Here is a 16163-nt window from a genome sequence, read left to right as displayed (position 1 = left end):
TATGGATTGTAATGAGGATTTAGTCACCAAGATCACCAGGTGTTGGGGATGTTACAATCACTGCATTCTAGTAAAGAGCAAAACAAAGGTTAAGATTTCACAACATGTATCTCAGGAGCATGAGTTTGCCACTTTTATAATTGCTGTACATAAATATATAGTACGTACTCTGTCCCAAACTACAAAATGTGACCTGAGTTATAGAAAAAATAATTTTCCTTTGGGAATTTATGTGGTTGTATGTGAGAGAGACAGAGGGAGAGAGAGTGGGAGGGGAGGTCAAAGCAGCCTGAAGGCCATTGTAAATTCCTCGCTGGCTCAACCAAAGACATTCTTCTCTGCTGTTTTTCTTTCTAATCTCTATACTCAGATTACCAGCTAGAGGGCCCGACCAGATGAGAGGAGTACCGGGTGGCATGCATGCACGCACGCACATGTGCCCAAACAAGCACAAACACACACATACACCCGCTTTACAGACATGCGACATCTACTGCAAATCACTGCAGTACACTGTGGATGCTACCAAGCATTTGTGGAAGAAGAAGTCTGTAGAGATTGAAAAACTGATTTTGTGCGACACCCAAATGAAAGAAAAACACACCAACACACTGAAGTCATTACCTGAAAGCTTGTTTTTTTCTAAACCCAAAGAAAACAACTCCCTGCAGAGAATTCTGAGAGGATTCCCCCCCCCCCCCCCACCACACACACACACACACACACACACACACACACACACACACACACACACACACACACACACACACACACACACACACACACACACACACACACACACACACACACACACACACACACACACACACACACACACAGTTAATGTTGTTATTTGCAGGATAATCAAAGTGCAATAAGCCAACATTTAAAAAACAATACTTCAGATGATTTATTATTGTGATTATACAATATAATAAAGACAATGAAAGATCAAGCTTGATTCATTGATTTGTCTTTCTTCAAAATAGGTCGGCGATTTCTTTTTTGACATCGCTACATGTTGTCAATCTACCATGCCTATCATCAAAGTTGAACTCTTGAAGTTGAAATTCTTTCTCTGGCCAGACTTTTTCTTTGTCTGTTTTGACTCAGAAAAAGTCAATAATAAAAAAAAACATGTATTTTTCCCCGTGGACCGCTTGTACTCATTTTACTTTTAGCTCCAGGTGAATATAATAGGGCTGTCTTGAGGAGGCAGGGAAACTACATGTTTACCCATTGGTTTGACTCTATCCCCATCCTTTTGTAACATGGTCAAACATTTTTTAGAGCAAAATGTGTTTTACATCAGCTCACCTCTAAACACTGAACAAATCAACAGCTTAGAACTGATAGTAGCAAGTGTATTTATACAAGCATTTTGTATCTTTGTATAAAAAGAAAATGCTTTATCTTAAAATTACAGCAACAAAACATTTCATGAACTGATGTTTCAATGTGTTTTGTTATGGGATGTATGAACATTTTCTGAACCTTTAAAGAAAAACTTCTTTCAGTAAATGTAAAAATATGTGGCTTCAAACAGACACTGCTGTTATTTTCTAGAGTAAACTATAACGACAACTCATACACACCTACAGATCCCTAACAGCTGGGTAAATCTTGATTCCAGGCACTATGACAACAGACAGGGGGCAAGGGCTTAGTGTGGGCCCAGTAAGGTGCTCAACCAGGGGGTAGAGACCAGTCGTCACCCCCAGAGCAATCAGTCAGACCAGAATCCAATCACTGTTGCCCAAATATAGGTTGTGTCTTATTTAGATTAAACCCATGTGATATATTTTTTATTCTTAGAGATAAGTAATAACGGGATTCCCTATTTGCTCTATAAACATGCCATGTCCCTCTCCCACCCTTTTGGCCTAAGCTGCAGTGCTAAAAGACACACAACCAATCAAGCCCAAAGTAACACCTTAACATCAAGGGAAAGCTGGCTGGGGGTCGGCAGAAGGGGTTGGCAAAGGAGATAAAGTATATACTAGTCGAGTAATTACCCACAACTCAATATTCCCCCACCTTAGCTCAGGTTTGACTAAGCTGCTTGGCTGAACCAGCATGAGTCCTCACACTTCAACAGGTGTGGGGAGAAGAAAGAGGGAAAGGGAGTGGATGATGAAAAGAAACAAAAAAAGAAAGAGAGTCTGAGCACCTGTTTTGGACTGCCATGCCTCCCTAAGAGCAGGCCAAGGCTTGTCCAAAACAACACATTACAGTCTCACTGCCTGTTCAGCTATGTGAAGTACTACTTGGTCAATTTTCAGAGGTTAGAGGTTAACAGGAATGAGGGAGAAAAAAAAATCAAAGAAGACTAGTGATTATATGGTCAATAATTAATGATAGCTCAGTAGTAAATCAAAATCAACTGCAGGCCCCAAGGAGACCTTAAGTGGTCAGACACTCCTGGTAATGGCTCAAATTTGTGTTTAAAAAAAAAAAATCCAAATTGAAACAGCATTTCCCTGATATAATAATGGTTTACAGAACTTTCTAAATCTCCAATCGCGGGACCAGACAGACAGTATCATGGGAAAATTTGCTGAATGGCTGAAAACCCGATATAATGCACCTTTCTCTTATTGTCTTAAATGCTAATTTCTGAAAATGTAAAGCTTCCTTCTTCATTAAAGTTAATGTTGGTCATGTTTAAAGTGCAGGGATGTATATTAGAGCAAGTTCCGCTTGAACTATTTCACAATTACTTGACATTGTTCTTCACACCCAAACATGCACAACAAATCACCCAATCTGCAGGGACCGTATCAGGGGTCCAGAGGTTCCTTGCACCACGTCTTGAAGCCCCCCACAATACACAGCATGCCTACAGAGCTCACTGTGCCTCATTAACCTCCTAGCGTGGGGGGAGAGGGGGGTTGTGGGGGGTCAGAGGGCATCAAAGTGGCAGGATCACTGCAGACTCGCCCGGCAATCCTACCATGGGGGTCTGGAGCCGCAGCGTCTCACCCCCTAATGAGAGGCCATGACATGCACACATCTACACACAGTTTGACCCCTGAGGACCAGCTGGAAAAGAGAGTCTGACATGCCTGTCCTAACCCTCCTCTCCCCCCTCCCTCTCCTCATTGAGTCCTCTCATAACTCCACAAATTCCAGCAACAGAGGAGCAGCTTGTAGTCACCATTGGCTATATTATATCCCACCAAATACACTAAGTCTAGATGGGGAACCAAGAAGGAGAGGAAGCTAATCACATGAATATAGGGCTACAAATAATGCTTATCATTAGAAATGTATCTGCCAAATTAATTTCCCATTTTACTGATTAGATTTTTAGCCTTTAAATTGTCTAAGCCTAGGTTATGTCTTTACATTGTTTGCTTCTTAAAAACAATAATCAGCATCTACAATAAAATAGTGGAAATAAAGGCTGCAAATCCTCTTAAGTTAAAAAACAAATGTTCAGTACTATAGCTTGATATTTGTCATTATCCCATTATTACTTCAAAATAGTTGCTGCCTAATTTTCTGTCAGTTTCTAACTTAATGTAAAATATTAAACTCAATTTGGTGTTGTCGACCAATTGTCAAGATCACGTTTGGTGGGGATTCTTTTCCCTTGCAGCTTATTCTCAGACCACGTTGAAGTGTCACAATTAATGCAAATGTTTAATTAATCTGCAATCATGTCAAAAAGTAATCCAGTAGTGTGTCTTCTCTTTTGTTTTGGAGTTGCGGTAAAGACTTTGAAGGCAAAGATTTAATTTGAGCTTTTGCATCATTGACTAGAGACAGATAGAGAGATAAACAAAAACACACCTTTCTGTCAATCAAGACAACTGATGGGAAGAGGCACACACGCACTGAGAGGCATGTGGGAGGGAGAGGGTGTGAGTAAGGAATGAAAAAGGGGGGGCTTTGGTATAGCTTCTGCCAGAAAGGCAAGTGCAGCAGTGGTAGGGTGAAGGAGGGGTGCAGGGTTGAGGGAAGAGGCACCTTGCAACAGCTGGTCTCAATTATCCTTGGAGGGGCTGCTGAGTGTACAGGAGCATGTGTGTTTGCAAGAGCGTGTGTGTGTGTGTGTGTGTAAGGTTGCGGCATCGCAGGGGGAGGGCTGAGACCACTGGCGCCAGGAGGGGAGCAACAGGTCAGGGAGGATGAAGATTATAAAAATACTAGCAGGCAGTTGGCCTTGGTCCTGCCGGCGCACAGTGTGAGTGTGTGTGCTGGATATCCATGCCTGCCACAGGATGTGAATGACTGAGTGTGTGTGTGTGTGTGTGTGTGTGTGTGTGTGTGTGTGTGTGTGTGTGTGTGTGTGTATACATTGCATCGGGTGGTGAGCTTCTGCATCCTGTCAGAACTTTTCTGGTTGAGTACCATGGAATCATCCCATGTTTTTATCAATTATATGCACATTTAAGAAATGATCAATGTACATTTTAGACTGTAATATGTACTTTACAGATCACACAAATAGTTTTAAAACTAAAAATATCAAAAATAATGAAATCAGATCAAGAAACTCCCAAGTATTTAAAATGATATTATAAAGATAAGATAATAAGGTAAGACATACTTTATCAATCCCAAATTGGGACAGATTTTCGTTGCAGTCACATGTAAAACAAGTATTGCACATGCATAGAAATAAAGTAGAAAATAAACAATTATAGAATATAAACATCATACAAGATAAAAAAGAATTTAAAAAGTGAATATATAAAAGTTGACCGTGACGAAATGTCAACTATCAATCAAATCTATAAAGTTTGAACAAATAAACATTTGATATTTAGATTTGAAGCAAGAACTCTGCAGTTTTGACAGGTGGTGTTTATATTGTTTCATAAAGTTATCCATCATCTTTTACCAGAGTCGAGCTGTGTGTCTCAGTCCCTTGTCCATCTCTGAAGTACTGGACAACACCAGTGTATGCCGCCCTCTGGTGTGAAAGAAGTGTTATTACAGGAGAACTATCAGAATCATTCTCATTCTCTGAACAAGCACTAGCTTTGCATTTGATTTACATTAAAAATATTGAAATTACGTTTTTTTGCTGCATTGAAATTAATTTACGCATACTCTTTTTATAGTACACAACATAAAGAAATAGATATATACACTATTCAAGGTTAAGTTTTAGTGGAACATTTTAGTTTTACATGGAAAACTAGTGACAATCTTAAAAACATTTTGTTATAAACACAAGTTAAATGTAAAACCTAACAGCACATCAACCAACAAGCAACGGTGGACAAACTATTTGGATGCTTGACTTGATTAAAATAAGTAAAAGTTTTAAAAAATGATCAGAAAAAAATGGCCTCGAAGTATGATTTTTAAAATATACATTACACTTTAAATAATATTGTTGCCTCAATTTTAATGTTTGTGGTTGACCAACACATTTCTGATTGACTCTTTGTAATATAGTTAAATAATATTTTGTGACTTAAATAGTCGACTAGTTTTAGAGATATATTTTGTTTAATGTAGCTGTTTAATTAATGTAGCAGAGTAAAACTACATTGTTTCCTTTTTAAATATAGCGGAAGAGAAGTATAAGGTAGCATTAAATGCAAATAAGTACTACAAAAAGTGTTACTTCAGTATTTGGGTTAATGTACTTAATATCTGTCCACCTCTCTCAACCAAAACTTATAGTACAACCGTAAAATCACACAATAAGGAGTGATAATATAATGTACAATTATATAACACTTATGTGAACAGTTTTCTTTTCAATTTTATGTATATTATCCCTTTTTTTAATTGGTTATTGCTCAATTTATTCCATTAAGAAGGTTATAAATAGCCGCCTTACTGCAGGTCAAATTTGCACCCCTAAAATAAGAGTGCACCTGTGTTCTCAACTTCATGGAAACACATTTATGACTTTTGTCAAGTTAAGTGCTTACTAAACACTGGAGAAACGTGACGCCCTCTGGTGTTCAAACATTTACTTACATGAGAAAACATCTGAGAGAAAGAGTTTTATTTTCAAACATTTTTCAACTCCTTTCAATCGAATAAAAATAACATTCCCTTGGTAAATGTCCCCCTAGCACTGTTTCAAACATGTTCTTTTTTTTTACACAATCAGCAAAATAAAACAACCAGCTATGAGGCAAGATCACATCACATTTTGGAAAGAGAAACATGTTTAGATGGTATCAAAAATAACATTTAAACATGTTGCACAGACCAATAAGTTGAAAAACCCCAAATGAACAAGCTTAACAACTTACTGTAAGAACAATAAATAAAGAACTGCAAAACACACAACCAGAACTTAAATAAATATATTTTAAAGACAGGTCAAACTAAGGTGAGGTTAAAACAAAGGCTCATTGTAAATGTCAGAAACTGTGTGTTCACAGAAACCTCTGACAGCAGTTATAATGTACCCAGTTTTGAGAAGAAAATAAAAACACATTGTTGTTTGATGCTGTAAAGAAAACACTGCCCTGAAATATACTGTGCACATGTTCAGAGTAAAACATTCAAATTGACCATGATTTATTGATCATAACACACAGGCATGATAGTAGGCTGTTGGGTAGCACACCGACTTAAAACATGACCATTTCAAATGTTAAGAGCCCAAAATAAAAACCTGATTTCAAAGGATCAAACTACAACAAAGATGTATATGATATGGATCAGTGATCTGTGTAAAAACCCTGAGTAAAGGCCCCGAATATGCAACAACTATTTTTAAAGTTGGAAAAAATGTCTTTGGTCATAGGAACCGTTTTAATATTTCAAACAGAATTATATTTTATGACTTTGCTGCACTCACTACCACTCACCTCATAGAAAAATACAATTTTACCTAGCACGGTCTCATCTTTCCGATGTGTCACAGAGGGGGTGTTTGCTTCCTTCCTCCCACTTAGAATAAAAGCTGAACTTTGGCTTTCTTCTTTCCATTCAAAGGAGCATCATTTACCTCAGCATCCTCGCCCTCATTGTTGTTCGACCAGCTGGCTTTCAGAGGCGTCAGCTCAGGTGCTATTATATCTCCATCCTGTGAAGAAATAGAAGAAGGAAATGTAAATGTAAAGCACACAGTATTTTATAAATACTACTGTTCCTTACTATCTACTTTAATGTGTACTTCTGTAAATTGGAACACTTCTTATTTAAAACACTATATGCATGCCTTGTCATTTAATAGTGTTCTATTTTTTGCCTGTATTTGCTGTGCTACTGTAAATGTCCTCTTTGTTGGACGAATAAAGGAATTCAGATTCTAATAATTTGATTGGAATTGCTAAAAACTAGTGCAATATACCAATTGCAGGAGGACAATATTTGTTCAAGGCTAATATTATCTTAAAATATTGTTCTTTAATAAGTAATGTGGTGCTGCAGAGAAGTCCCGGGCTACAAATCATGAAAAAAGCCCTTGCAATAAAAGTAAAAATAAAATTAAAACAACTGAAACACTACTTTTAAATAAATAGTTACCCTGTGCAGTTATTTACATAACTTATTTAAGGCCTTAAAACATGCAAGATGTATTTCTTACCACAAAAGGCATATTAAAGACATTTCCCAGGGCTCTGAAAACCAAACCATCCCTTAAATCTGCATATGAGCACCAACTGTGTTTGCTCCCCCTACAGTGTGCAGAGATAAGTTCTACTTGTACTTTACACTATTTTAAGTATTTCTTATCTTATTATTATATTTATTTTGCCCTTTCAGTTTAGGGTAGAGGCAAACTACCTTTCTTATGTTCAACGACCAACATACAAATGATTATCACCGCTGATAAATGGTACCTGAGGCTTTGAGTAGTTCTTGTTAATGCACCACTGGACAAACTGTTTCTTGGCAGCCTCCAGATTTCTGTCGTCAGTCTTCTTGCAGTAAACCCTGATGAGCTGCTCTGCAAACTGCTCTGGGAGAAGTTTAGACACCTGACAAAAACAAATGTTTACTTTGAGACATAGATTTGAGAAAGAGGCAGCGACAAACACCTTTGACACAAAGACATGTCCCAAAAAGAAAAAAACGGTTTGAGATAGGATTTCTGAGGTATTTTCTACAGTTCTGACCTGGTTCTTGCAGATCTTGATGGCTTTGGTCGGATCCTCCTTGCAATAAAAATGCACATTGTTGATGGGGTTCTTATCCTTCATCCCATAGTCCATACAGATGACCTAAAGGAGAAAAGGGGGGGGGGGTTAGATCTTACAGTGAAAGACTCACATCTTAAGATATTATATTAAAAAATAGTTGCGATCAATCATAAAAGTACATGAATAAAGAATTTAAGAAATTAGATCAAAAACGTACACTAACTACAAAGTCCTCCGGCTGCAGACTGACATCCATGGAGCTCTGAGGGATGGATTCAGCCAGATCCTTTTCCCAGCTGCGAAGTATCTCCTGAAGGGAGCAAAAAGTGGATAAGTCAAGAAAAACAATTATTCCTTATAGGCAGGGACATTACATTACCCTTGGACATATATCATAATGGTATCATATCAATGAAGGCTATTTTTAGAGGATATCTTCTCGAAGGTAAGACTATAATGCAGCTCTCGTTTTTTTTAACATAGCAATTGATTGAGTTTTGCTGGACAAATCAGGCTTGAAGTTTGAAGACCTCTGTCTCTGGGAAAGCTGATTTTCACCATATTCTGACATTGTATTAGACTCTATAATGAACTAATTAAAAATATCATACATCTAACATATGATGGAGAAATCGATAATGGAAATATAGTTAGGTGCAGTCCTACATGGCAACTGAAAAGCATCTCCGAACACATCACTCACACAACAAGTAGCTCCTTAAAGAAAAATGCTATTTACACACACCGGGGTGACAATCAAGGGTTTGTCTGCCTGAGTTTGGCCAAGACACTTATAGAGGCGTCGACAGACGATGTTGCGTAGAATCTGCTTCGACTCAGCCAGCTCCGGAGAGGAAGAGTGGAGAATTTGTTCAAACACATGATCTACAGGCCAAACAGAAAAAAGGCCGGGTAAGATACAGCAAACCAAAGACACAAAAGTCACTAAATTATTTATTGAATTTCTTTTTTCACAAAACAGGTAGTGTAAAGTTTGTAGTAAAATAGAGTGCAACAAAATACACTAAGAAAGTAAATACTTAACCAAAACACAATGCTAAATAATAATCATAATAAAGTGCTTCGAAGATGAAACCTTTTTGAAAGCCAACTTGTAAACTGGCATCACCAAACTGCCTTAAAAAAAAAAGCTGATGGGATGTATCCATTGAATTTTGGATTATTGCAGAGAAAAAGGTATTAAAAAAACAACCACATTTACAATTTTGGATCAGCAAGCCATTTCTTATAAATGAACATTGTAAATGAAACCCCACGATTGCATAACTAGAAGAAAACGTAACGCCCTCCTAAGCTTGTGTTTACAACATATTTGAATCCAGGCCTCTGAAAGCCCACAGACTTTGAGACAAAAGAACAGGAAGTGCAAACATGCTTACTCATTTCCTACATTTAAATGTGCACACAGTGCTTTCTACTGACCTGTCAGCTTGGTGTAGGCCTCCATGTCATCGATGGCTGTGGAGAGGGTGAACATCTTCCCTTCTGAGCCTTCAATCTGGATGTGCTTGTCTGCTTTTAAAAAGGCTTCTGTGATCCTGGATAATCATACCCAACATATTAGTGTTGTGTCATAAATTAAATCATTTATTTACACTGTATTATGTCTTATACTCTGATTACATTTTACCCTGTGAAATTGTATTTTTGTGTGAAACAACAGACATTCCAGAAGTGTAAAAGGTGGATTTGCAAATGGTTAAGCACTGGAGGGATTAATGGTGGGAATGTTTTGTTAATGTCCAAGACAATTTATGGTAAGGATTAGTTGGCTGCTTCCATTCTTCTTTATGATGGGACTGTTAACTGTGTTCTTGGTGCAGAACCTCTTCATCCTTTGGGGAAGAAGTTGCTCTGTTGCTGCATTTGAGATTGATTTCCATTGTTTATGGAATTTCTTTATACTTTATAACGAAAAACAACTTGTTTAGGAATCATCTATCAGTTACTTTTAAGGGAATACAAATTTCCACCACAATTATAATTTAAAACATTTGAATTGTCAAGCAAACACAGAGATCTACATCAAAGCGATTAACTACTCACATAGCCTCTATGATGTTGCTCACTTTGTGCTGGTAGGCTCTTCTGTGGAGACAGTTCCTTGTGTGGAACATGTCATACAGATTGCCCACCTCCTGTAAAAAGAATTGAACTGCACGTTACAACTAATCGTCTTAAAGGATGCCAACCGGAAATTGATTAAAAAGCAGATGTTCCAATGTCAGCACCTTGTCTCTGGTGCAGATGTGCTTCTGCCCATCTACCTCACACACCCTGGCGAACTTCAAGAAGCGATGATAGTCAAAGTTATTCTGGATGCCCAGGTGGTAGCAGTCCCTAAGGAGACAGAGGTAAGGAGAAATGTGTACAAAAAAAAGTCAATTAGTTAAACTAACCCCCTAAAAAAAGAATATTGAATTTATCACTTGGAACATTATTATTAAAGGAACTAACAGATCAGCAAGCCCCACCTGGCAAAGTAATCCCACTTGTCCACATCAATGCCATTCCTTTTATTGGCCACAACTTCATAAAGGAAGGACATGTGTTCTGGACGGCCATGGTATGGCCACTGTGGAGAGATCAGATAAAAGTGTGTTATTGTACCAGGTATTTAAGCATACACATATTTAACTCTGGTTTCCACTGGATTTCATTGTTTTTACACAGTGCTAAGAAAAAAAGGTCAAGAACATAAATATATGGCTCCTACCATGAGGTTAAGATGAATGAGCATTAAGCTGTCAAGGAGCGAGTCAAATATTCAATAAGCACACATACTGTATGTACATGAGCATACAGTCATAAATGTGTTAACAAAAAAACCCCACAGCATTTTACTTTATACACAGGGGCTGTTTCATTGGCTTATTTCACACAGGCAGAAGTGACAACTACCTTCTTGTCTTGAACTGAAACAGGGTTTGGTGGTCCAGCAATCTGTTCCTTAATGAAGACGAAGTCCTCGGGCAGCACCAGGCCATGCTGCTCCATCACCGGCTTCAGGCCATTGTCATTCACCAGGTAGTCAAACATGCTCAGAGAGGCGGTCTCATGCTGTAACATAAACAGGCTGTTGTTAATAAGGATATGGGCATGGTCCCACTTTGAAAATGAAAGCAAAATGACTCATTACTGAGAGAGAAAGAGCTTATCTTAACTAAAACATGACAGGAAACTAGTCATATCTCATGTTTGCTGGACGCCGTCGCCAGGTTTGTGGTCATAACTTAAATAATGACAGTGTGCCTACTAATTCTTATCAGTGATATGACTTGTCTAAGCCCTTAAATGGCATACTGAAGTCAAATGACATTTTAACAACTTACAATAAGCCAATGAAAGCAGGAAACAATCTATTTTACTACTATAACTATAAACCAATCAACTAATATAAACTAAGAATGAAACTGGGGAAACGGTGTCCTTGCATTTATTGCCAACAAAGGAGTTACGGGTTTTTTCCATCACATTTAGACTAGTTTTTGGTCTGACAGGCCGATCTTTCCAGAATAAAAACAGACAACAATCTATCAGACTCTGAAGTTTTTTTGATGCAAAGAAAGTCCTTACTTTGCAGTGGACTGCATTTAATTGCAGATATAAGAACTCAATCTTTAACAATCTCCATAGTGAGGGAGAAATAAAGGCCTTTTCCATTTGAAAAAATAACCATCCAAATAGCCCTTTCACAGAAGCTAGTTATTATCTGCAGTCTGACTTTTCCAGTTGTTCCTATTTTCTTCACCGCAAATCTCACAGTGCAGCTCCAGAAAATATTAAGAGACCACTCCAAATGTTTCTTAAATCTTTATCTCTACATGTAGCATGAACGATGAATTCCGACAAACGGAAACATTGACAGTAGTTTATAGAATACAATACAACTCAAAGACATACCTATCAATAATAAAACAAGAGAAAATGATAATGCTGAAGTGGTCTCTTCATTTTTTCCGCAGCTGTCCTGTATGTCCTTCTTGAAAATATTTTGGTAAAGCAATAACTAACCTATTTTAGAAGCCAGGAATGTTCTGTTTCGAGATGTGACCAAACAAGTGTGTTTATTTTATAGTAGAGCACCAAATCATTTTATGATGAATCACAACACTGGTTTGAAACCTCAGCAATGCAGAACTTAGTTATTAAGAAGAAAAGAGAAAAATGAATCACATAGTTTCTTACATTCCAGGAAATTCCTGGACGTGCTGTGGGGATGAACTTGCTGTCGAACATATGGGAGAACGGCCCATGACCTAGATAGGGTTTGGAACGGGGGATACATCAGAAAGCTATTGATTCTGACAAGTGTGAACTTTGCACTAAGCTACTTGTGTTGGTTCCGAGGTAAATAGATGGGAAAAGGGAAGGGTTTAACTTCCATTCTCTCTCATGCCCATCTCAAACCTGAACCCTGTGAGTAACTGAACATCACTCACCCAGGTCATGGCAGAGCCCAGCGATCTGCACACAAAGGATGTCCCTGGGAGAGATGAGGAGCTCTGGCTGCCTCTCGTTCAGAGCTTGCACAAGCCGCCCTGCCAAGTAACCCACTCTGTAGAAGCACACAATAAAACAATGCAGCTGTACAGGGAAAGTTCAACAAACCATAAGGAAAACTATATATATATATATATATATATATATATACACATGTTTCTATGTGTTTACAGCAGAGCAATTTTGGTTAATGATGCGTCATTACAAAAGCCTAATCCATAAACACATCAAGCACGTACCCAATGCTGTGTTCAAACCGGTTGTGCGATGCTCCGGGGAAAACATAGTAGGTCCCACCCAGCTGCTTCAGGTTTCGTAGTCTCTGGAACTGAGGCGTGTCGATGATTCGGACGAGAAGAGGGTGCAACTCCACATGCCCATGAATCGGATCATTAAACACCTGACCGAAGAAAGAAAGATCTCATGCATTGTCAAAACATTTAGCCAGTCTGTGTGTTAATCCTAGGATGAAGACACATGGACAAAAAATGATATACAGTACAGTATTATGGACTTTAAAAACTAAAGTTAAAAGAAGTCTTTACAGGGTAAAAACAAAAAGTAGATAAAGACATAACAGGCTTCATAAAAAGGCACCAAGAATTGATTCACAAGGTGTGAAAATGGTTTGAATAGGAGGGAGTAGTATAAAATAAATTAAGAATAGTTTACAAAATGAGTAAGTGATGAGCAGATTTAAGACAGGTAAAGTAAAACTCATAAGTAATGCTTGCAACCTGCTAAGGTGTCTCTAAAATGTCCATAAAAAGGAATGTAGAAACTGGCCTCTCGTCATTTCACACCATGACCCTTAGGCTTATTTGCATTTTTGGTTACTTTCACAATCTGTTTTTGAGGTGTGGGTTGAGAACAAATAGGGACTAGGAGGAAATGTTTTGTGCACTAACCCCTTGTGTCTTTTCACACTTCCTTGCTGTTTATCCTACAAGTGCTTCTCTTTCTTCTTGTTACGTCTGCCTTATCCCCTTAGCCTTGAAATGTAGCATTTAGTTACCTTATTTGGCACTGCTCCTATCTGCCACAGCTTCCTGAAGCTATGAAGGATCTTCAGACGGTCACCAAGGCACCTGGGCATCAATGGATCACAATAATTGAAACAGAAAGCATCATGAAGTTATTATGTAATGAACTTATGTTCACTTTGTGAGTGTTGGTGTCTTTTGGTCCCATTTCTCCCTGTGCCCTTGACATTTTTCACAAATCCCACAAATTAACACAAAGAAACACTTACTTTATACCAATCCTCTCCAGATCACCATCCTTGAGATACTGCAGCCCAACACCTGTGATTTTTTGTGCTAGAAAACACAGGGGAAAACACAATTAAGACTTAAATGATTATTATTACTGTTTTATAGTTTTTTTAAATAATGTATTGTATTTGTTCATTTTGTCTTATGTCTTCCTATATTTTACTGAGAAGGATCATTAGTTTTGATTGTATTTATTTTATTATCACACCTTTTAACTCCTTGTGACCCTTGAATTTTTGACTTTAAGATAATTTCTTGTTTTTTGTTTTAATTTATGATATGCGCCATGTTGTGAAAGCACTTCATACACCTGGTGTATGAAAATGCTTTACAAATAAAGCTTAAACAGTGGTGGGAGAAGTATTAAGATATTCTATAGTATGTAAGTAAAAGTAGAAGTACCAGAGTGTAGGTATACTCCGTTACAACAGGTCTGTATTCAAAATGTTACTCAAGTAAAAGTACAAATGTATTAGTATCAAAATATAATTAAAGTACCACCAGTGAAAGGTATTCCTTTATGCAGATTTGTCTTTTTCAGAATATATGTTTTGATTGTAATTATTGATGCATTAGTGTCTTTATCAAAGCTGGTAAAGGTGCAGCTATTTTTAACGACTTAGTTACTGCAGGGTAGTTTGTGAATGTTACTCCAGGTGTAACTAAAGTCTGCTTTCTGTGTTGATTATAATTCACATCATAAATCCAAATCTGCCCAGTAACTAAAGGTATTAAATGAATAGTGGTGGGGTAAAAGTACACGACTAACCTCTGAATCGTAATGGAGTAGAAAACATTTGAAATACTCAAAGTACAAGTCTCTCAAAATTGTACTCAAGCAGAGTACATCTTCATGGTTTATTTACACCGCTGCACACAGGACAGCAAGTTAGGGTCCTTTGGAAGCAGCTCTCGACTGATCTACTGTATTCATATCAACAAGGTGAACAACTGTTTGTTTAATAAACCAGAAACTAACCTTTAAATGTATCTTCCCACCCTCCGAGATCTTCTGTTCGCAGGTACTGACATGTTTCCTCCACTCCCCATTGCATGTAGTCGGAGTCCAGCAGCCGGACCACTGACATCCTTTTCTCCGGCGTTTTGAAGCAGTCGTTGTGGGTCCCAGCCGCCTCCAATGGTCGTTTTCGGTTCTCCATATTGGTCCGATAGACTGGCGGAGAATTGCTTTAGTAAGAGGAGTAAAACACTGAAGGATTACAGCCGGTAATGTTTCCTTGTCGACTCCACCAGCTGATCGAGTGACTTGCCCAGAAGACACTCTGGCGGTGAAAAATACCCGGGTTTTATTTCTACACCAGGGGCGTCAAGTACAACTGAAACACAGAGACTGTTTCCGTTTGAGAGCTTCAAAATAAAAGCCTTTTGAAACTGTGATTTAATCAGAATCAGAATTCCTTTATTTGTCCCACAACGGGGAAATGTACATTATAAAAAAATCTGATAAAGTGAGGAGAATAGACTTACATATTATAAAATAACTAAATATGCACACGTTATTAATAATAAAAGAACGTAAAAAATGGCTTAGAAGTATGCCATGGTAAGTAATTTGTTTAAAAAAAACAACAACATATAGAATTAAAGAGGTTAGACTATTACATTTAGCTTCATACGTTTATTTATTTTATCTGTATGCTGAACAGAGAATTTACAGTTAAGAATATTTTGTTTACCACTGAATGGATTTTTAGTAAAACTTCATACAATGTAGTATCAAAAGCAAAAGAAGGCCTCCACATTTTAAATGTTAGCATAAGTTTAAAGTTTGCATGTATATTTAGAAAACATTAATTAAAGGATCCTCAATGCAGAAAAAATGACTACTGAATACTATTAGGCTTTTTAAAACGTGTTTATTATAGCTCATGTAGTATTGTTTTACTGCTGTATACGGATAAGTATGGAGCTCGTTACACTAGTTAGTATCTGTATAGGTCAATATTTTCATTACGGAATTATCTGCAACTCATTTTTTGATCTGTTGTTGGCTTGATGGTCTTTATTGTCAATATTCTGCACAATTTCCCCACGTTTTGGTAGGTGTGGTGGTATTTAAAAACATAAATTGAAGTGGTAATAAAGATAGTATTAGAAAAATATTAAAAAGAAAAGGCATGAAGTAAATGACATGTACAAATGGCAGCAGTACAAATGGATAAGATAAAATCAAATGTAGAGGTAACATGTAGCCTATTTGTATACAACAATTTCAATGTTTTAACATTTGTTGTATAGCACAATTCAAACAAAAATAAAACATATGTTGGCTTAT

The 16163-nt window shown here is 37.5% G+C and overlaps 1 protein-coding gene across 2 annotated transcripts; it reads right to left on the bottom strand.

The window, feature by feature from the left end:
* Positions 1 to 5957: 5957 nt before the first annotated feature.
* On the bottom strand, positions 5958 to 15165 carry LOC134864609 (deoxynucleoside triphosphate triphosphohydrolase SAMHD1-like). Of its 2 annotated transcripts, XM_063883735.1 has the most exons (17): positions 14982 to 15165; positions 14847 to 14939; positions 13846 to 13912; positions 13609 to 13681; positions 12833 to 12993; positions 12533 to 12648; positions 12279 to 12349; positions 10992 to 11150; positions 10565 to 10665; positions 10322 to 10430; positions 10137 to 10228; positions 9513 to 9628; positions 8815 to 8954; positions 8287 to 8379; positions 8046 to 8150; positions 7770 to 7907; positions 5958 to 7009 (listed from the first exon to the last, which is right to left on the bottom strand). In XM_063883735.1, the coding sequence occupies exons 1-17, from the start codon at positions 15025 to 15027 to the stop codon at positions 6875 to 6877; spliced, it is 1815 nt and encodes a 604-aa protein (XP_063739805.1). In that variant the 5' UTR covers positions 15028 to 15165; the 3' UTR covers positions 5958 to 6874. The 2 variants fall into 2 exon arrangements, with proteins under 2 accessions (XP_063739805.1, XP_063739795.1); XM_063883725.1 differs by having other exon boundaries at positions 14847 to 15165.
* Positions 15166 to 16163: the final 998 nt, after the last annotated feature.

This window comes from Eleginops maclovinus, chromosome 1, assembly GCF_036324505.1.
Source record: "Eleginops maclovinus isolate JMC-PN-2008 ecotype Puerto Natales chromosome 1, JC_Emac_rtc_rv5, whole genome shotgun sequence".
Classification (NCBI taxonomy): domain Eukaryota; kingdom Metazoa; phylum Chordata; class Actinopteri; order Perciformes; family Eleginopidae; genus Eleginops; species Eleginops maclovinus.
The sequence above is the reverse complement of the archived record's forward strand: the minus strand, read 5'-3'. Positions and strand labels throughout refer to the sequence as shown.

What these genes read in the sequence shown, in the direction of transcription:
- LOC134864609 (XM_063883725.1), bottom strand. Translation starts at nt 15,027, where the DNA reads ATGGAGAACCGAAAACGACCATTGGAGGCGGCTGGGACCCACAACGAC. An exon ending in GGCCTACACCAAGCTGACAG is followed by an intron (nt 8,955 to 9,512) that starts GTCAGTAGAAAG and finishes TTTGGCCTGTAG; the next exon opens with ATCATGTGTTTGAACAAATT. An exon ending in AGAACTACTCAAAGCCTCAG is followed by an intron (nt 7,010 to 7,769) that starts GTACCATTTATC and finishes ATTTCTTCACAG; the next exon opens with GATGGAGATATAATAGCACC.